The sequence below is a fragment of the Nicotiana tomentosiformis genome, chromosome 4, assembly GCF_000390325.3.
Source record: "Nicotiana tomentosiformis chromosome 4, ASM39032v3, whole genome shotgun sequence".
NCBI lineage: Eukaryota > Viridiplantae > Streptophyta > Magnoliopsida > Solanales > Solanaceae > Nicotiana > Nicotiana tomentosiformis.
The window spans coordinates 41832152-41854001 of record NC_090815.1 but is presented as its reverse complement, the minus strand read 5'-3'; the positions used below and the strand labels follow the sequence as shown (position 1 = coordinate 41854001).

Sequence of the window (21850 nt, the reverse complement as noted above, 5' to 3'; positions counted from 1 at the left end):
AAAACCCAAAGGGTGTCCCCTTTTTTTTATTCTTTTAATTTTGTTTCTTTTTCTTCCGCATTTTATTTAATTTTACTCCAAATCTCTTCATCTTCATATCACTTTGTTCCTACATAGTTAAAATATAATATTAAACATAAAGTAATATAATTAAAACTCGAAAGACAATTAAAAGTACTAGAATATGAGGCAACAATGGTTAAATATATGCATTTTTTGCCAAACATCACAACCCCACACTTAAACTCTTGCTCGTCCTCGAGTAAGCGTTAAACTTACTCTCAATAAATCAAGCCTAAAAACGCCACCACTTCGGTTGATACTAATAACTAAGTCCTATAGCAACTCAAACCATCAAATATACACTTCCTGATCATCGTGCAAGATATACAAGTCACAAACAAACAACAAACTTCTAACCTCCGAACCTCAGAGAGGGACTCTAACTCACCAAATTTAAGCTCGCTCACCTACTCTGTCAAATAAAACTAATAACATCACCTATCTATCAAGAAACCAGTGTCCTCACAAGAATAAACAGTCCATACACTCAAATCAAATAATGAATACTCCCTCTGTTTCAATTTATGTAAACATATTTCCTTTTTAGTCTGTGCCAAAAAGAATGATCTCTTTCCTTGTTTGGAAATAATTTACCTTTATATAATGATTTATAGCCACACAAAATATACGTGCCTCATTTTTCACTACAAGTTCAAAAGTCTTCTCTCTTTTCTTAAACTCCGTGCCCAGTCAAATTGGTTCACATAAATTGAAACGGAGGGAGTATAATTTAAGGACTTAGTATCAAAGAACAACTCTCGCACTCACAAATAAATTTCACATGTATGCACAAAGAACCATAGGCTTGCCCATTATGTACATCTCTACTAATTAAATATGCTCGAATATAATCAAATAGGACTTTAACGGTTTGTAATGTTGGCTAGGGGACGGGTAGGAGAATTATATAATAGTGACATACACTTCCCTAAGCACTTTGCACTTTAGACTTCATTACCCATTATTTTAAGCTCTTAATTTTATTTTTTAGACCTCTCTTCATCAATTGTTTCACAAGTATTTCTCTCATATCATGAACATATCATTTTTTTTCAAAGCAATTTTTTTCTTTTTTTTTTCCGGTCACATTCTTTTCAAGAGGGCATTTTTATCACTTTGCAGCTATCATTGGTTACCTTTTTCACTTAATCATTCCTTTATCAAAATTATCAATTAATATCACAGTCTAAACAACAATGCTCAAGGAAGCAGGGTGCAAAAACTAGGGATTCAATAAAAGGATCAAGGCAAAAATACGGCTTTCAAACAAAAGGCTATAAGCTCAAAGGGCTAACTAGTGGTACAATATTTGAAAAGGCTAAAATTCACAAGACATATCAAAGAAAGCCTATTATCATCTTCTAAACAGAGAAACATTTTTATTTCGCTTCAATAATATGCACGACAAGTTCTAGACTAAGATGCAAAACATGGAATATATGTAAGAAATCCACACCACACATGGTACAAGTATCAATCAAGATGGATCAATTCTATTCTAAGACAGACATGATCATAGCGAACAACAAAATAGGAATAAGCTATATATAGAGTCACAACCCTGAGCTTAGGTGTCAGAAAGTCTGCTATTTTATTCATTACTCAAGCACTTAGAGGAAAGTACTACTCAAGCTTAGGCCTAGATATGCTAGTATCAAACAAGTCACAAAGGTTTTTCTTCTCCCTTTTTTACTACTCCTAAAAAAATCTAATCCTTAAAATAAAAAAAATTACCCGATTCAAGTTACATCCCCTGGAAAAGAACTGATGCAAAAAGAAAAACCAAGGGGGATTATTATCTAACTAAGACTAACTAGAACACAAAAGAAAATATTTTTAGATTTTTTCTTCATTGGACCTTAATCCTTCAAGAAAGCTGTCCACAAAATCCATCGTTGGGAAAAGTCCAAATTTTTTGCTTTATTTTTCAATTTTTCTTTTTTTTTTTCAATTTGTTTTTATTTACACAAAAACTACTACACTAAGAAAGAATACTACAACTAACCTATGATAGCACGGAAAAGCATCCAAACAATCTCCTCACCCCATACTTAAAATTGTACAATGTCCTCAATGCACATTGTAAACAACAAGAGGGTAAAAGAAACTCCCTGGTAGGCCAAAGGCCGAAGCATTAGCAGCTCACAGGATATTCAGACTTCTCCCAGGTATGATCCTTTGTGCGGGCATCTCACACTTAGTTCCAACCACATGAATCACTTTTGCACACTTTCTATGACTTTGCTCCCTATGCTCAAAATCCTACAAAATAAAATAACACTACACAAATAATACAATAAGAAAAAAAATCAAAACTAAAAGAAAGCAGTAAAGCGGGTTGCCTCCCAACAAGCGGCTAATTTAACGTCGCGGTACGACATGAATCACTTTTTGCCTCTAACTCAATTTTATGAATTGAGCCCCTAATTTGGCTTCAAGCTTTTTGTTATGCTCCCGGGGCGGTGAAACAAATTTAATTGGGCCAAGAAACTAATATCGCATTCTACACTTCTTGGCCTTAGGATGAGGTATGCAATTCTGTCTCTCTGGCACGACAAATTCAAGAATGTAAGCACCCCGTTTCTCGTCCATTGGCTCCTCCAAAGGCTCAGATAACTCTATTTCCATGTCATCATCCAAACATAATATTAAAAATTGAATGGAATAAGGACCAATACACCCTAACTCTAGAATTGTATTACTCTTTACATCCTCAAATTTACATTCATAAGAGTCTTCAAATATAACATTATATGTTTCCTAACATGGCTCTAGTGTACTTTTCTCAACATGGGCATCATCAACAAAAATATGTTTGAATGATTGGCTCTCTACTTTTAGCTCCTCAATTTGGCGTATAAGCTCTTTTTCATCTTCACACAATGCATTACTATTTTGTTGGGCGTTAGATGCATCAACCTTTGCATTCAATTGAGCCTCTAAGTCATGAATAGTAGTGCCAAATTTATCGATCTCTTGTCCCAGTTCAGATCTTCCTTCTATAGTGTATCTCATCTCATTTGTAATTTCCTCACGTTGAGCCTCATATATTTCTAATCTTTTATCTTGTTCCACCAGCCAAGTTTGGCTCAAAATCTCCTCTTTTGCAAAATTTTCCTCTTGCTGGTACTCGCTCTCTTCATTTAATTCTTCCAGACTGGCCTTCATTCTTGTGATTGCTGCCCTCATTCTTTTTATATCTTTTTTGAGTTCATCCTGTTGCTCTAATACTTGCCTCAAAATATCCCTAATATATGCATCACGTTCCATATCCTACACTTCATTGCCCCTACAAACTCACAAACACTGTTAGAAAGATCATAATAAGGGCTAAGAGAAGGATGAAAAGAATTAGGACAACCATCCCAATGGCCATCGTGACCACCGCACATATTATAAATATTCCACTCAAAGGATTGATATTGTACGCACAACTCGCTCTCGAAAACATTCTTACAATTTTTTCACTAGTGAGGTCCTCCACAATATGGACTAGGATCATCAAAATAAGAATAACCATCATTCGAATAATTTTCATTCCAAGATGCCATGGTAAAATAAATAAAAAATACTAACTAAACTAAAACAAAAAACTTGAAAAAATAAAAAATAAATGTCTAATCTAGAAAAATAGCTAATTCTAAGTCCCCGGCAACGGCGCCAAAAACTTGTTACGGCCAAACGCACATACAAGTATACGCGATCATCAAGTAATAGAGTAGTGAGTAGAGTATCATTCCCACGAAGACTTTTTATCAACTATTAACTAGATTAGACTGCCCTAATTATCTAAATAAGGATTAACCCAAAGTAGTGATGCTAAAGTTATTAAACTAAAAATAAAACAAATACGAAACTCTGAACAAAGGAAGTGCAGATTTTTATGTTATCAATGTACTGAAAATGATCTAGGATTATGGGCTATCTAACATTCCTATTGTATTCTTTAATTGAATTAACTAACTAATTCATCTAGCTCATTGGTTGATAGGGTTAATATTGCTCATAAGAATCTGTTGAGTTCTTACTCGCCTATTCAAGCTAACCTAACGCCTATATGTCTATGGAATTAGACTAACGAGAACGCATTTATAATTCCTATACATCAACCAAGCAAGGTAATTAGGTATATGTCTATCCTAACTGCGAATCTGTTCCCCGATGTCCAGGTTCAAGAACCTGCTCTACTCAATCCTGTGTGCAATCTAGAATTCCTACTTTCGAGTTCAACTCTAGATTCGTAGATAGTATTCAATTGGTGATCAAGAAATTAAATAATTAAGTGCAAGATTGAATAAATAAATCAATATGATAAATCAAGAAAGCAAAATTAATATCCGAATAACAATAGTCATGAAAGAACCACAACCCTAGAGCGTGAAGTTTAGCTCCACATAGACATGGTAGACAAACAACAAATCATACAAAGAAACATAAAAATTACTAAGTTTGGTGGAAGAAAAGATGAAATTTGATGAATTTCGGCCTCCACGGCGGCTCTGCGCTTGTGGTTTCTTCTCAAAAACGCCCCGCCCCTCCCCTCTAAAATAGGTTTAGAACTCCTTTTATATGAGTTGGGGTCGTGTAGGATCGAAATAACCTTGTCCCGAGCGAACTAGGAAAAATTCCGCCTCCAGCGTCCAGGGCAACGCGTCGCGCTGGCCCTGGCGCAGAAACCTGTAACGTTTTGCAATCCTTCTTAGCTGCGTTTTGCTTTGCATTCCATAGCTTACTCTTTTGTCTTCCATTTGGGGGGACAAAATTCAAAGGGTGTCCTTTTTTTATTCTTTTAATTTTATTTCTTTTTCTTTCGTATTTTATTTAATTTTGCTCCAAATCTTTTTATCTTCACATCAATTTGGCCAAACATCACTACCCCATAGGATTTGGGATTTATTGTATTATTTGAATTATGTGAAAGATGAGTACGTGAGTTGACGAGTGCGTACTCGCACTTATATATGAAAATTGACCGGTTTAGACTCTTAGGCTTCTTTCATGTATTTATTTGAAGTTGTTACATGTTATATCTTTATTTGTCAAGTTTGTTCTTTCATGTATTTATTTGAAGTTGTTGGCATATGATATATTTTTTATTTTTCAAGTTTGCTATCACATGCTTTATTTGGAGCTGTTAGCACATGTTATATCTTTTATTTGACAAGTTCACTCTTATATGCTTTATTTAAAGTTGTTACTCCTCTTATTATTATGTGACTTCCTTTATTGTTGAGTTCTTCTTAATTAAAATTATTGTTACATGATGTCCTTTCATTGCCGAGTTATTCTCATGTATTTAGACGTAGTTGCTAGTTTAGGCCATCTCTTTCATTATTAGCTTATGTCATACACTAGAATTCGAAGTTTCCATTTCTTTGAAATACCTTCATTATTGAGTTTATTCTTAAGCAATTAATTGAAGTTGAAGTTATTGAAAGTCATTAATCTATTTTAGTTGATGTTGTGTTTAATAGGGTGTTGTTCATTGTTGAGTAACTTTCTCGTTTATTTTGTTGTTATTGAGATTATGTACACATCGTGTTTGAGCCATGGGCTATATGATGTTGTAATATTTGTATTGTTGTTTTGAAAATGTTGTGGCCTATGGGCACTTGTGGTACGAGTTGATATATCGTGTTATTGTGAATTTTCGGTGTGGATTGATTGTTGTTATGCAGAGCATAAGGGTGACATCGCACTGTTGATGATTGTGCGGAGTGATACGGATGGTTATTCTGTTATTGTCCGTGCGGAGCGATAATGGTATCTATTATGTGGAGTGATAGGGGAGGTTGTCGGTATGATATGGATGGCTAATGATATTGTCGGGGTAGAGTGATACGGGTGGCTATCAGAGTGATAAGGGTGACTATTGTGTAAATATCTGGGCGAAGCGATAAAGGTGGCTATTATAATATTATCAAAACGGAGAGATAAGGGTGGCAATGTCAGGGATGATATGTGATGGCATGGGGGCATTATGTTGATGATATTCGTGTGGTGTGATTTTCTTTGTGTATGCCATGCACCTTACTTGACTTGTTGTGTTGCTTTCGGTTGGCTACTCGATGTCTTTGATATTACTTGTTGACTTAGATTGTATTAGCATACTCGCATAAGCATACATCGTGGCATGCCGTTTACACTGGTTCAGGAGTATGAAACTTGACATCTATTATTTAAACTGGCTTAATTGTTGTAAGTAATCGGCTTACCTAGTCTTAGAGACTAGGTGCCATCATGACGCTTAAGGCGGGATTTTGAGTCGTGACATAAATACTCATGGGACTTTCGCCCCGTGCCTCGGGACTTTCGTCTCGCTAAGACATATGTATGTAAACGCCTCGCGTCGCCTTACGCTTGCACCTTTTAAATTACTATGACTAACTATAGGAGTACTACTATTTAATCCTTGTCGTACAACTCTGGTTGTACCATTTAATGCTTCGTTCTCATATATATACTCTCACTAACCTTTTTACATTGTATCAGCCATCCCACCAAAAGAAAGAATATCTAGAGGAAGAGCAGAGTCTCCACATTTTTGTTAAATTTAAAGAGTTGTTCTTTAACTTTCTTGCTTTTCTTCTATTATTAAAACATTAGGAGCTACTGAACTAGGTTAAAATGGGAAGATTACCATGTATTGATAAAAAAGGGTTCAAGAAAGGGCCATGGACACCTGAGGAAGACCAAAAGCTCTTGGCTTACATTGAGGAACATGGCTGTGGTAGCTGGAGTGATTTGCCTCCTAAAGCTGGTAATTAATTATATTAACTTAATTGATTTTGGTTTACTCCTTTCTTTTGTTTGAAACGTTAGTCACCAAGATAATGATTAGTAGTACTTCTTTGCATAATTCAGAACATTTTTTTCCCACAAATTTGTACTATTATAGGGCTTCAGAGATGTGGAAGGAGCTGTAGATTAAGATGGATCAATTATCTAAGGCCAAACATCAAGAGAGGAAAGTTCAGTTCGGAGGAAGAGCGAACCATCTTGCAGCTTCATGCCCTTCTTGGAAACAGGTAACAATCTAATGATTTACTCCCTCCCTTCACTTTTACTTGTTAATTTTGGACTTTGCAAGCCTCTTAAAAAATAATAAATAAAGCACATAATTTATAATGATATCCATATTAATTGGTGTATAGTATTAATGGATTGGAAAAATAATTTGGAATAGTAATTAATGCTAAGGGCAAAACAGAAAAAATAAATTATTTTTCTCTTGATATGCGAAAAGTGACAAATAAAAATAAAAATTTATTTTTAGAATACTTGACAACTAAAAGTAAACGGAGGGGAGTAATATATAGGCTTAATTAATTTTTAGAAAAATTGGGTAAATGACATTTATCTCTCCCTTAAATATCTCACAGAATTAAAGCTCCACTTGTTGAAATAGTAAGAGCAGATTGAGAAGAAAATAAATGATTTTTTATTTTTCTAAAATCGTCAAACATTTTGAGAAAATTTAATTTGCCATAAAACTATTATTTGAGACTGCCGGAGGGTAGGTAGTGCCGATTTTTGGAAACTTTGTAAATTTCAGCATGCAACGGCCATTGCCTATACCTTAATGATCATTCTCCGGACTTTACTGCTGGACTTTTTTTGCTTGATATGCGCCAAATTCAAAAAAAAAAAAAAAAAAGGGGGAGAATTTTTTAATTCTAAGAAAAACAAGGCATTGCCCCTTCACCTTCTTATTTCGTAAACTACCTTAATTAGGTTTGAAGTAGCAAAATGATTAAGAGTAAATATTTGATGCGGGTAACGGGGTAAGTTTTACAATTGTAAGCTTTGGCACAAACATAATTATTAGCAAGAGTTATTATTATTATTATCATCACCATTTTCATAATGATCACTCAATCATAGTAGCAAAATTTATCTCCAATACTATGAATGTTGGCCTAATTTGTGCAACAATAACATATACTCCTAATAGTTCAAACTTCTTTATGGTTCAGATGGTCAGCGATAGCATCTCTATTGCCAAACAGAAGCGACAATGTGGTAAAGAACTACTGGAACACACGTTTGAAGAAGAGATTAATCAAAATGGGCATTGATCCCATGACTCATCAGCCAAAGAGAGATACAAGTCAATCCAATAAGTCCATTGCAAGCCTCAGTCACATGGCTGAATGGGAAACTGCTAGACTTGAAGCAGAAGCTAGGCTTGTTCGAAACTCCAATAAAGCTCGTTCCCGAGCTTCCGTCGTCAGCCATTTTGGCAATAAACCACTATCTACGCATATATTTTCAGCCTGGAGTACTCTAGAATCTTATGCTTCTCGGATGGTATCGAACAATTGCGTTGCGGTCAACTCCACAACATACAACAATAACAACAATTATCAACCTCGCAATTTTCAGCTTCCTTGTCTTGACATACTAAAAGCTTGGCAAATGTCTTGCACAAAATTACCAACTTTAAATGACGACATTAATAGGGCAACTTTTCTTGATGGTTTTTTCAACAAAAACCTCAAGTCTCCAACACCATCAGAGAACTTGCTAAATATAGAACAAACTGTGGAAGTTGGTGAACAGTTGTCCTTGCCCACGATTAGCTGCATTGAAGAATTTTTCCTACATGAAGATAAAATAACACAAGACAACGATATTCTCCAAACAGACTTGACAGAGCTTTTCCCAGAATATGATTGTAGCCAAACGGCTGAAAACTACCCAGGTGAGCTGTTGGAAAGTTTTTGGGAAAGCTGCTCTGGGGATTTTGAGAATAACAAGAGTAACTGCAACAATCACTTCCCTTATTTGGTAACTTCACCAATTGGTTCTCCATTATTCTGAGTATTCATTATGTTATAGAATGAATTTTTTTTTTTTTTGGAATGAATTTATATTAAATTTTTTTTTTGTACTAGGTTTAATTAATGGTCTTTGAGTTGAAGTGAGTTGTATTTTATGCGGAGGTGGTTTTAGAATTTCTAGAACATGCATGAGTGCCTCACTAAGGAGCCGTTTGGCGGAGTGTATAAGAATAATATTGAATATGGTGTATTAGTAATGCTGGTATTCGTTATGCTTGCATTAGTTATGTTGACATTAGGTATGTTCACATATTTCTTATCCATTGTTTGGTTTGATGTATTAAAGCATTGCAAAATTTCTAAAAGAATTGTTTGTTTACAAATATACCCTCATAACTAGTCCATCACTTTATCTTTTTAAAAGAAACATATACTTGAGGAATGTTTCTATATGAAAAAGATTTTAAGAAATTATTTTATTTGTTTACCTATATTATAGTATAAAACGGAATATTTATTTATAAAAAAATAAAATATGCTAAGTATTTATTTATTTACTAGGGATATAACTTTATTTTTCACTTTCTTGGATTATTTCAAACTTGCATTAATATAAAAGTATATTTTAATCAAGCATAAATTTTGAAGGACAATTTTATCTTTAACTAAGCTAATGCATGCATTAAAACTCATTGCATTGCTAATACCATGGTTTCTAATGCATTAGTTATGCATAGGATAATACCAAATAGAGTGTATAACTAATGGTTGCATAATTAATGCTTGAGTTCAAAAAGTTTACCAAACAAGGTATTATCAATACAAAAGTTAATGCATGCATTATTTTATCTAATGTATCTTACCAAACGACCCCTGAAAGAGAAGAAAAAAGTAGTAAATGGGAATCAATCCATGTTCTTTTGGATTAATAAATCAATATTCAATGAAGTGCATAATTTTATTTTTTTGGAGCATGGGTACCAACAGATAATATTAGATTAATTTGAAGAAATATGTACATAAAATACATAGTTTGACGGAAAGAACATGGGTTACGTACCCATGATTTGGTCTATAAATTCGCCCCCATTTTATGTTTAGGACGATAACTCCAAAAAGTTTTAAAATTTATGATTTTAAATATGGAGTTGATTACTGGTCACTTTATTTTATTTTATAACTTGAAAGTCACATTACTGTGCCCATTCTAATTGAAAAGTCACTTTATTTTGTTTTTTTAACTAAAAGGTCACTTTGCTTTATTTGGTAACTGAAAAGCTACCCTAGTTTTGTCTATTGTCATTGAAATGTCATTCTATGCTCTAAGGGGACATTTTCCAAAACCCAAGCCTCTAAGAATATAATACACCTACGTAATGTCAAAACCCAGTTGAAATAAAGCACTGCATAACAAGTTCTCTGGGAATTATCAGGGCCAACAAGCAGCTTTTGTTGACCAACTGTTATTCTTTCACCTATGGTGAGTCTCTTATTCTTTGTTGTGCATGTGTTCCTCAGATTTCCTTCCTATTTGATTGTTTGTGGTTCTAGCTACTGTCTTACGATGTGTGGTGTGGTGTGGCAGTGAGCTACTGTCTTACGATGTGTTTGAACCAAAATTTAGATTAGGGTTCAACAAATTAGATTTAAATAAAATAGAGTCAATCTTAGCCAATATTAATATCCAAAAAATATGTTAACTGATTTTGTAGTAAGATAATACTCCATCCGGTCCACAATAAGTGACCAATTTGCCTTGGGCACATCCATTAAGGAAATATAAAATTCTAGACAAAAATAGTTAGTGTGACTAAACTATCCTTAATTAAATATTGCAGCATAGTTAATGTGAGGAGTAAAAGACTTTTTAGGGATACGTACATAATGGTAATTTTAAAAAAATAAATTGAATTTTGAAAAAGACTATTTTTTGATTTTTTCTTTCGCCCTTACGGATTTGACCATCATGTCGTTGATATATACCTCCATGGTTTTGCCAAGTTGGTCTTTGAACTTTCTTGTGACCAACCTTTGATAGGTTGCTTTTGCGTTCTTCAACCAGATTGGCATGACCCTATAACAATATGTTCCTCGGTGGGGTGATGAATATGATTTTCTCCTGGTCCTCTTCTTCCATAAGTATCTGGTTATAGCCCGAGTATGCATCCAGGAAACTCAACAGATCGTGCCCAGCTGTTGCGTCAATCGTTCTACCGAACTGAACTAAGAGTGCTTTCTTATCACAGTAGATACGACTGTAAAGAGGCCAAATTCGGCTAAAAACAAAAAGAAGAGATCAAGGTCTTTGGTCGATATGTGGCAACGGGAAGGAATCATTCGGCCATGCTTTGTTTAAATCTGTGAAGTCTACACACATCCTCTATTTTCTGTTTTTATTTTTGACCATTACCATGTTGGCTATCCATTTGGGGTATTTCGATTCCCTAATTGAGTAATTTTCTAATAGCTTATCTACCTCCTCATGGACGGCCTCATTGATGGTGAGGTTGAACTTTCGTCTGACCTGCCTTACCGGGGGATAGAATGAGTTGACGTTCAATTTGTGTGTAGCGATCTCCTTGGGGGTACCTGGCATATATGCATGACTGAGGGCAAACAAATATGCGATAGTTATTACAAATTGGCCAAATTTACCTGGTTCTCAGAGTTTACAACCGATAAATGCCTTTTTACAGTGGTCTATGGGATCTAGTTAGACGGGGTCGAGGTCCTCTATAGTCGAGTCCGCAGCTTCGGCCATTTCGGGGTCCATGATGACGTCCCTGGTCTCAACCCGTGTCGACCTCGACCCTGTTGATTACCATGCCTCTTTTTCCTTATCTTTCTTTTGTTGGGTTATTGTTCCATCCAAGGCGATGCGGTAGCATTCCCAGGAAGTGCATTATTCTCCTCGAATGCTGAATATTTCCCAAGGTGTTAGGAACTTGATGACTTGGTATAGGTTGGATGGGAAGGCTCTCATGGGATGTATCCATGGTCGTCCTACTATGGCATTGTATGGGGTGCCTTGGTCTATTATGTGGAACGTTGTCTCCAGAGTTATGCCGCCGGCCAGGACGAGGAGTATAATTTTGCCCGATGTCCGTTTAACTACATTATTAAAACCAGTTAGTGTGATGCAGTGTGGCACTATCTTGTCCTCGAGTCTCATCTAGGCGAGGACTCGGGTATGGATAATGCATGCTCCACTCCCATCATCTACCATGATACGTTTGACATCAGTATCTAAAATACGTAAAGTAATGGCGAGAGCATCATTGTGAGGTAAAGTCAAAACGTCGGCATCTGACTCATCAAAGATGATACTTTCTTCGAGTCCGTCATACTGTTCGTGAGTGATCGATCTTTTGAGCTTGTGAATGGTAGTGAACTTGACGCCGTTGATGGAGCCATCATCGCGGCCGCCGATGATTATGTTGATGGTACAAACCGGTGAGGGTAGCTTCGGCGGACCTTGACGTTCACGACCTCTAGAGAATTTGTTCCTCTACTTGTCACTCAGCAGCTCTTTAAGGTGTCCTTGCTGCAGCATGTTCACAACTTCTTGCCTAAGAGCGATGTAATATTCTGTCTTGTGTCTGCGCTCCTGGTGGAATTCATAGAGGGTGTCCAATTTTCTTGTATTCGGGTTGGACCTCATCTCTGGCAGCCACTTCACCTTCTTTCTGGGTTTCTCTAGGGCGTAGACTATTTCTGTAGGTGATACATAAATATTGTGAGCAGATAACAAGTAGGTCATACCTCTCTCATTCCTGTGAGTCCCCATCCTCGACCTAGACGTGCCATCATCATATTGGAAAGAAGGAGGGGCGGGGGCCCTGACATAAGGCTGATGTCGTTCCCTATTTGGCTGTGATATTGGATGATCCCTCTTGATGTTATCTCTTTGTTCTTTCCTAGGCTCGGCTTGTAATGAGATGAGTCGTTGAGTCTGTTCGTTAAGGTCATCATCATCTGCTCGGACATCTGCACAATAAGCATTATGGATTTTGTCCCAAGTGATTGGAGGGTACTTCATCAACCCGCTCAATAATTTTCTGGTTGCTCTTGAACCCTCTCTACTCAACCCGTTCCGAAAGGCTACGACTACCATCCCTTCAGACACATTTGGTAAGGTCATCCTTACCATGTTGAATCGGGCGAGGAAATCCCTCAGTCTCTCTCTTAGGGACTTCTTGATGGTGAAGATGTCGTTTACTCTCATTTTGATTTTCTTGGCCCCGGCATGCGCCGTCACTAACTTATCGGCCATTTCTTTGAAGGTTTCTATAGAGTGGACTGGCAGATGTGAATACTATATTAATGCCCGTCCCGTGAGGGTTTCGCCAAATTGCTTCAACAAAATAGATGACACATGTTCCTTGGTGAGATCGTTATCCTTCACGGCGGTTACATAATGAGTCACATGATATTTAGGGTCGGTTGTTCCGTCATATATCCTGGGATATGGTAGCATTTTGAAGGTCTTTGGTATGGAATATGGGCTACTTCCTCGCTATACGACTGCTCTACGAACCTGTCGGCGTCCCTCTTTGGCATTAGCTTAGGGGCGCCCAGTATTTTGTCGACTCATTGTTGGTGTTCTTTCATTTGATCTCTGAGCGTTTTGTTCTCATTCTCCATTTCTTACATTCTCTTCAGAACAACGGCGAGGACGCCATCACCTGCATTGTTAGTTACATTGTGAGTTATACCTGAAGTTGGAGGGTCTGCTTGATCGCCTTGTTTGTCTCCTCGTTGTATCGTATAAGCTCTTGCGGTCTCTATGGTCATGCATATATCTTGCTTGTTGAGCACGCTTACTAATGTGTCAGTCAACCATGATTCGAGGAGCTTTTTCATGGCCGGTGGCGTTTCTTGTCCTGTGGACGTGGATGCCCTTTTTCTATTTGGTTTTGTTGTGCTACAATGTGGGGGAGGCGACCTCTCGCGCCTGGGGGAGGTAGTGAGTGTCACATCATCACCTAGCATTTCATAGCTCTCGTTGATAGCGTTCATGAGGTTGCCGGGGATGTCACCTGTCACTTTAGTCTCGTCTCCTTGGTTACCTGCCATATAAATTTCCGTACGTGTAGAGAAAGAAAAATACCTTGTGGTTTGTTAGGTTAGCAACTCACTTGAGTTGTAGATCTAAAGGAAACTAAAAAGATTGGTTAGGAAATTCACATAGACGGTGCCAAACTGTTTGACCCAAAATTTAGATTCGGGTTCAACCAATTAGATTTAAGTAAAATAGAGTTAATCTAAGCCATTATTAATATCCAAAAGATATGTTAACTGATTTTGAAGTAACATAATTTTGACTGAATGAAAATAAATGTGAACAATACTAACTATATTCAATGATTCAAAAGGAGGAGGATATCATTAAATAACAATAAATAGCAATGAATGACATTTAAGTAAATAAGAATATGTGAGTCACCCTAAAAAAGGGGTGAGATCTATGGATATTCCTTCTGACAATGATGAATGGTTGATGAGCCTTCAAATATTCAGGTTGTTCTTGAATCAAGTGGAAAAGTTAGGCAAGAGTCTTAGTAAAAAGATATTTTTCGTGTGTTTGCAATAAAGCTAGATTCTCTATATAAAGTCAATGTGTTTTCTTACAAGTGAATATCTCCCCTCTTTAATAAAGCATTAAATTTTTCTTTGGACCTTGGAATTATGAAAACGGTTATAAGTCAACGAGTAATTTAACTCAAAATATTAATTCCTAAAACCTATTATGCTATTTCTACTTAAACTAAGTTATTTCCAACATCTTCATTAGCAAGATACAAAGTATTTTAGTGATTATGAGTAGAAAACTACAATGTATTGAATATGTTTCCTTTCATATAATCTATATTTATCTTTTTGGATATTATCTTCTATAGATTTTATTCTTGAGTCTCAACTTTGTTAATATCTTTCCACTCGTGTGATTTATATTTTCTTTGTCTTTGCTTGATTTCTTTTACGTTGCTGTAGAATAGTCGATGGATCTATAATCTGGCCATCTTTTATATTTTTTTAATTCATCACCCTTTAAACAATAAAAATGTCTAGAGAATTTTGCTAAGTCATATAAAAGTACATATGTTATTGCATTCTAGTTCTACTGGTGACTTTTATATGACATTTAAAAAAATATCGAAAATTAACCGAGCCGTACCAATACCGAAAAGAGTCTAATTTTGGTTATACATAATAAAATAACCGAAAAATTAATATGATAAAAATTTTATAAAGTGACCGACCGAACCGAACCATTGACACACCTAGTGTCTAGTACATGCAACATGCAACTATTTGGCAACTTTGGGAAACTCTAGTTCTCATAGAAGCGCATCTATTATCTCTAATGACTTTCAGTGCTTCATATATTTCGTATCTTTACCCAAAAGTAAGGAAATGTACTGTTGAGTACGAGTTTTGCATAAATTGGAATGTTGAATGGCATTCAAGAATTGCATGACATTCAAGTGATTAAGGAATGCAAAAGCGAATGAAGTTCACAAATGACCTTGGAAGGAGTTTAGTCTTGAACTTTTGACTTTTGGACATGATACTACAATGGACAAAGCTTCAAGTTTAACTTTTGACTTACCTTAAAATTTACTCATTGGTCAGGTGGCTTGCCCCAAAGGTCAAAAGTTCAAGACCACCCCTTATGGTGTTCTTGTTTTGTGATTTTGTATGCAAAAGTATACCGATATTTTCTTGATCTTTTTATCCTTACAACCCATTTTCTTAGAGAAAACTTATTGCATCAATGGCTCTTTTTTTTTATAATTAGATATATAATTCCATCTTACATTCCCTTTATATAGCACAATGGGACTTTAGTTTTTTATTTTATATTATAATAAGAGTTTTATGAGATTAAGTGGAAAGTGTGTATGTAAATAAAGGGTACACTGGTTTTTAATAAACTAATACTTCTTCCATATCATATCAAAAGTTTCTTTATTGGTTCGTTCAAAAAAATGATATCCCAATAGCCGTTGGATATTTATTGTCTTTACAAGAAGTAATTACTCTATTAATTGTTGTGTATAAATTATAATAGTGGAGACTGCTAATTCGTGCCTCTCCATCATCAAAGTAACAATTATCTTGTAATTGCTAACTCCATAGAATAAAGTATAGGCATGAACTTTTCGACTTTCACATTCCAAGCCGTTTTTTTTTGGCATTAAACAACACTAATCAAATTTCTCACAAGTCATTATACTTTCATCCCTATAAATTCATCACAACCCCTAACCTCAATCATTTCATCATTTGAATTTTCTTCACTTCCCGATATAGTCGTACGTATATGGTAGCTTCATTGTCGGTCATTGTTATTCTGTCAAATTAGTGATGGCTCAAGAGTCAAATCGACATTCTCAAGGCAAGCTCGATTAATACCAGTGTTATTGTTAAACTTTGACTCAAGAGCTTTACATAAGAAGGCTATCTCATTTGCATGTTTGGAGTTTTTAGGTGTGTTTACCCGAAAAATCAGATAAAGTTAAATTTATTTATGGTTCTAAGGGTATGTAATATCTTTTGATACAAAGATAACAATACAAGTATTTTGACTATGAGAATGAGAATGATCAACAGAAAAATTGAATAGGACGAAGTAAGACAAGCATAAGGAGATATCTCTGTCTATAAGGAAAGGTCTGTTGTTTCAATCTGTCGCCTTTAGTTTACAAGGATCCCCCTTTTATAATAGAGGGTCATTATATTATTTATAACAAAATAATAAAATAAAGTATATAGTGGAGAACCCATGATGATTTGTCTCTTCCTCGATTCCCACCAAGATTCTCTCTCTTGGTGCGATTGCAACGGCTCTTGTCTGTGAGCTCGATACTGGCTCAAACTCGATACTAGCTCGAACCCGATACTGGCTCGATCTCGTTACTGGGTCGGCTCTTCGGTCTTGGCTTGAGTTCGACCTTCGGGGCGGGAGTGATGCATTTTCGACCTCGAAGCAATGCCTCGGGCTCGATAAGATTATCGAGCCGACTCCTCGAGCAGCCTTTGGACTCGAGGCTCGTTTTGTACCGTCTTCGGAGCTTACTCCCAAAATCCTACTCCGGTTTCTTGCCACTCGATCTCGATCAAACGTAGGAAAGCCGAAATCTATTTTGACCGAATACAGATAGTCCCCTCGATTCTCATAAAGGATGTGGTGAGAATCGACATGATCTTTGACGGTTCTATCGGACAACAAGCTGGTATTTTATCAGGGACCGATTATGACATATGTGATGGTTGTCCCATCGATTTAGTCTCTCAAGGTATTTAATGCTCGTCAGACGATGGTCGGCCATTTCTGATTTTGAACCGACATGATGCGAGCCTATAAATAACCCTTCCATCTAACTTTTACCACTTTTATGCCTTCACTCTTCCAAATTCTCTTATCTTTCCCCTCTGTTTCATTGCTTTAGATCCATCTACACCAGAGTTTTAGGTGTCGTCAATTTTTCACTTTTCTTTGCCTTTCTTCCTCTCATATCAATGGCTAAAACTTTGAAAACCGTACCTCAGAAGGAGAAAGCTTCTTCTTCACGGCCGTCCGGCGACAAGGCACCGGTGGAGCCGTCCATTCACGACTATGTTCCCGGCCCGTGCACTCTGAAGATCGATTTTAAGGTTGATAATCCTTCATCTGTTCCGGGTCGATGCGAGCACGTGTCGATGTACATGTGCTCTATAATGGAGGGTCATCTCGAGGCCGTCAGAAAAGACTGCAACTAGGGTCCCGAGGTTTTGTTGCAAATTCCGTCTCCCGAAGAGAGCGTCATCACTCATGTGGAGGGGTTTTTAAGTGTTTACACTTAACCCTTCACGTTGGGACCCGTCGACCTGGTGATCATTGATTTTTGCAAAAGATATCAGGTCGCCCTCGGTCAAATTCATCCCTATTTATCACGTATAGTGATCTTACTTCGCTTCTTCTCTATCAAAGCCGGAGGGACTGGACTTTTCTCTGAATCACCTCATACGATTGTATTTGCCTCAAATCTTTCGAGGACTAATCAGACTTCATCATCGGGTATCGAAGGCTTTGATGTCGAGCATCGATGAAGACAAGGAGTGGGGTTGGATGGGTCGTTACATTTGGGTGAGGACCCGTGACCTTATTCTGGAAGAGAAGATGTCGTTCCCCGAGGAATGGAATTTCGACTGTAAGTGGTTCTTGTTTGCTTTTCGTGTCTTTTCCCGATTTTTTCTAATGTATTTATCCGATATTCAACTGCCCCTTAGATTCCACAAGCGGTACCTGACCTCGAGGATTGGGTTCGGAAGTTAGCCTCGACTTCCTCTTATACCGAACGCTCTTGGCGTGATTTGGCTAAAGGTAGATGGGAGGCCAAGAACTATGGTAAGATTTTGCTTCTTGTTTCCTTCGAAGTATTATTTGTGTTCTATTTGTTATTGATTTCCTTTCATGCAGGTATAACCAAGGATGCCGCTTTGAGGCCTTCGAGCGGTGAAGAAGAAGCCAAGTCCCCGGTCCTGAAACCGGGGAAAGAAAAGAAGCGAAGAGCTACCCCTCGGTTAGAGGACCCCAAGCCCAAAACTCGGAGGGTGAGGAGGAAGGAAATTTCCCTTCCAATTGACTCGGTCCAACGACTGAGAGAAGAAGAAGAAGAAGAAGATAACGCCTCGGCTTTGGTGATCCGATCTGCAAAAGCTATCGAGGTTGCTAGAGCTCCTGAGCCGATGGCTGCCGTGCCGGTCGATGTCAGTCCTGAAATCCCGAGTCTTGATCGGAGCACCCTGAGTGATTTGCTTGGGGATATGACAGTGGGTCATTCGCCTTTTCTTCTAACCTTTTCTAAGGAGGCGTTAAAGGAAGTTCGAGAATTGAAGACCCCGGATATGGGCAGAGGCTCTAGTGTAGGGGACCCTTTTCGGGATTGTTTCACTAGAGTCGATGATGCTTCCGATATTGGTGACACTTCTCTTCTACAAGAGGAGGCACAACGTTTCATTACTCGGGTAATGATTTTTCTACACTTGGTTTCTTTGTTCTCTTCCATACTTGACTTGTGTTTTTTCCCTACTATGCAGGCCATTAGTCGGTTTTGTGTTGATCTTAGTCAGTGTGAGGCCGAGCTTCAGAAGGTCTCGGGTGAGAGGGATGCCCTGCGGCTTCTTTGCAGCCAAAAGGACAAGGTTATAAAGGACCTCCAAGCGGATTTGTCTAAGGTTCGTGAAGAAGAGGCCGAACTCAATAAGCAAGTGAGCCTCGTTCTGTTAAAGTATGGGTCTGACTGAACTGTGGAAGTTAACCCTTCATTGTCTCAACTGCAGCAAAAGGTTGAAAAGATCGAGTTACTTCGGGAAGAAGTTGATCAAATCAAAGCTGAATGTAATCGGTGGAAGGAGACTATTGATCGCCTGGCTGCGGAAAAAGAAACCATTTTGACCAAATTACTATCGGCCGATGTTCAGCTTCGAAGCGTCAAGCAAAAGGGGACGGCTCAAGCTAAGAGGATCGAGGAGCTTGAAACACGCCTTGCTGAGGCCAAGGCAGAGGTTGAGTCGTCGAAAATCATGGCAGATAAGTCCATCGCGGTGTATCGGGCCGATGCCGAGGCCGCTCAGATGGAGGCACGGGAGGCAGCGGATACTGTCGACGCTCAAGCTCATTGGGTTGCCGAACTTGCTAAATGTAGGTCTCGGAGGGAGACCCTCGAGGAGATACATGTTAGAGGTTTTGGCCTTACCGAAGAGATAAAAAAGGCTAAAGAGCTCGAAGCTGAAGCTGAAGCCTTGGCTTCTGATGATGATGATGATGGCTGTAGCAAGAGCGGATCCGAGGATGGGGAAGAGCCCGACAGAGAAGCTAACACCCCCGACGATGACCAGGAAGCTTAGTTCTTAATTTTTTTTACGCTTGTAATCAATTATGTAGACAATTATATATATATATAACTTGGTCGACTTGTTTTTGTGAAGACTTTAATCAAATTTTGACTTCGTAGTCTCTATGATCGATCGATTGTTTTTTCAGACTTGAAGTGATGTAGCCCTTAGGCTTGCTAGTTGAGTCAATGATTCGAACTTTGAAGAAATATAGCCCGTAGGCGTGATGGTCGAGTGAGTGCTTGCTCAAACTTAAAATGAAAGTAGCTTATAGGCTTATTAACCATTAAGTGAATGATTCGAACTCGACGTAATATAGCCCGTATACGTAAAGGTCGAGTGAGTGCTTGCTCGAACTCGAAAATAAAAGTAGCCCGTAGGCTTATTAGTCGAGTGAATGTTTCGAACTCGGAGTAATGTAGCCCGTAGGCGTAATGGTCGAGTGAGTGCTTGCTCGAACTCGTAATCAAAGTAGCCCGTAGGCTTATTAGTCGAGTGAATGTTTCGAACTCGGAGTAATGTAGCCCGTAGGCGTAATGGTCGAGTGAGTGCTTTCTCGAACTCGAAATCAAAGTAGCCCATACGCTTATTAGTCGAGTGAATGTTTCGAACTCAAAAGAATATAGCTCGTAGGTGTAATGGTCGAGTGAGTGCTTGCTCGAACTCGAAATCAAAGTAGCCCATAGGCTTATTAGTTGAGTGAATGTTTCGAACTCGGAGTAATGTAGCCCATAGGTATAATGGTCGAGTGAGTGCTTGCTCGAACTCTAAATCAAAGTAGCCCGTAGGCTTATTAGTTGAGTGAATGTTTCGAACTCGGAGTAATGTAGACAATAGGCGTAATGGTCGAGTGAGTGCTTGCTCGAACTCAAAATCAAAGTAGCCCGTAGGCTTATTAGTCGAGTGAATGTTTCGAACTCGAAAAAATATAGCCCGTAGGCGTAATGGTCGAGTGAGTGCACGGGAATTTTCTTGGACGTTGATAAAGAGGTGGACTTTTCTTGCAAGTCATTATACATGTGTTTGTGTTTTGCGCTTGGGTTCTGGTTAATCTACATGAGCATGGTTCGTTTCGACCATTTGGCTCTTATAATTTTTTCTATTGGAACCCTGTTGTTGTGAAATAACTTTCTTGCATATGAACTCGATGTATTTGAGTGCCTAATGCCCCCCAGTATTTGAGGTCGATTGTAAAAAGGCCTCGGATATTGTTGTAAGTGCATCATGATCAATGGTTGCCTCATTAAAAACCTTTCCGAAAAACACATTTGGGATAAAATCGGTCTAAGGGAAAAAAAGAGTGCAACGCGTGCTTTCAAACAAGAGATCCATCTTAGCTCTTGTTCGGACTTCTGCGGGGGCCAGTTTTGAAATGTAAATGAATATGGAAAGGTCATACCTTAGCAGTAGTACCGTTTTAGATGTGTTACATTCCAACTGCTTGATAGTTGTTTGCCGTTTATAATGCCGAGCCTGTACGATCCCTTTTCGACGTTCTCGAGCACTTGATATAGTCCTAGTTTTCCTTCGTTCAGATTTTTGGTATTGATGGTGACTTTTCTTAACAATAAGTCCCTGGGCTTGAATTGACAGAGCTTTGTTCTTCGATTATAATATCTTTTGATTCGTTGCTTTTGGGCGGCCAATTGGACGAGAGCAACTTCTCATTTTTCGTCCAATAATTCGAGGCTAGTTTTCATAGCCTCGTTATTTGATTCTACCATCGTGAATCGAAATCTGGTACTGGGTTCACCAACTTTGACTGGTATCAATGCTTCGGACCCATCTACTAAGTAGAATGGGGTCACCTCCGTACTGGATTTTGACGTCGTCCGATACTTTCTCTCCATTTTCCTTTAGCGTCGTTCAACCTCTTCTCCGATACTTTCTCTCCATTTTCCTTTAGCGTCGTTCAACCTCTTCTTTAGGTTTTGAATAATAGTTTTATTCGTTTATTCGGCCTGTCCGTTCCCTCTGGGGTGGTATGGCGTTGATAGTATCCTTCTTATTTTGTGATCTTCGAAGAATTTTGTTACTTTGCTGCCAACAAATTGTTTCCCATTATCACATACTATTTCGGCGGGTATCCCGAATCGGCATATGATATGATCCCAAATAAA

At 37.9% G+C, this 21850-nt stretch overlaps 2 protein-coding genes across 2 annotated transcripts; both read left to right on the top strand.

Annotated features, from left to right (window-relative positions):
• Window positions 1–6572: 6572 nt before the first annotated feature.
• LOC104112852 (transcription factor MYB16-like) lies at window positions 6573–9177 on the top strand. Its single transcript, XM_009622895.4, has 3 exons — window positions 6573–6823; window positions 6962–7091; window positions 8040–9177. The coding sequence occupies exons 1-3, from the start codon at window positions 6691–6693 to the stop codon at window positions 8884–8886; spliced, it is 1110 nt and encodes a 369-aa protein (XP_009621190.1). The 5' UTR covers window positions 6573–6690; the 3' UTR covers window positions 8887–9177.
• An 8195-nt stretch (window positions 9178–17372) lies between these two features.
• LOC138909565 (uncharacterized) lies at window positions 17373–19742 on the top strand. The gene is made up of 5 exons (XM_070200770.1): window positions 17373–17532; window positions 18313–18860; window positions 18933–19070; window positions 19176–19233; window positions 19351–19742. The coding sequence occupies exons 1-5, from the start codon at window positions 17373–17375 to the stop codon at window positions 19740–19742; spliced, it is 1296 nt and encodes a 431-aa protein (XP_070056871.1).
• Window positions 19743–21850: the final 2108 nt, after the last annotated feature.

Excerpts from the sequence above, each read along its gene's own strand:
- LOC138909565 (XM_070200770.1), top strand. The coding sequence starts at position 17,373 with ATGGCTAAAACTTTGAAAACCGTACCTCAGAAGGAGAAAGCTTCTTCT. Across the intron at positions 18,861-18,932 it reads CACAACGTTTCATTACTCGG|GCCATTAGTCGGTTTTGTGT; the intron begins GTAATGATTTTT and ends CCTACTATGCAG. Across the intron at positions 19,234-19,350 it reads TGATCAAATCAAAGCTGAAT|CTAAGAGGATCGAGGAGCTT; the intron begins GTAATCGGTGGA and ends GGACGGCTCAAG.
- LOC104112852 (XM_009622895.4), top strand. The coding sequence starts at position 6,691 with ATGGGAAGATTACCATGTATTGATAAAAAAGGGTTCAAGAAAGGGCCA. Across the intron at positions 6,824-6,961 it reads TGATTTGCCTCCTAAAGCTG|GGCTTCAGAGATGTGGAAGG; the intron begins GTAATTAATTAT and ends GTACTATTATAG. Across the intron at positions 7,092-8,039 it reads CATGCCCTTCTTGGAAACAG|ATGGTCAGCGATAGCATCTC; the intron begins GTAACAATCTAA and ends TTTATGGTTCAG.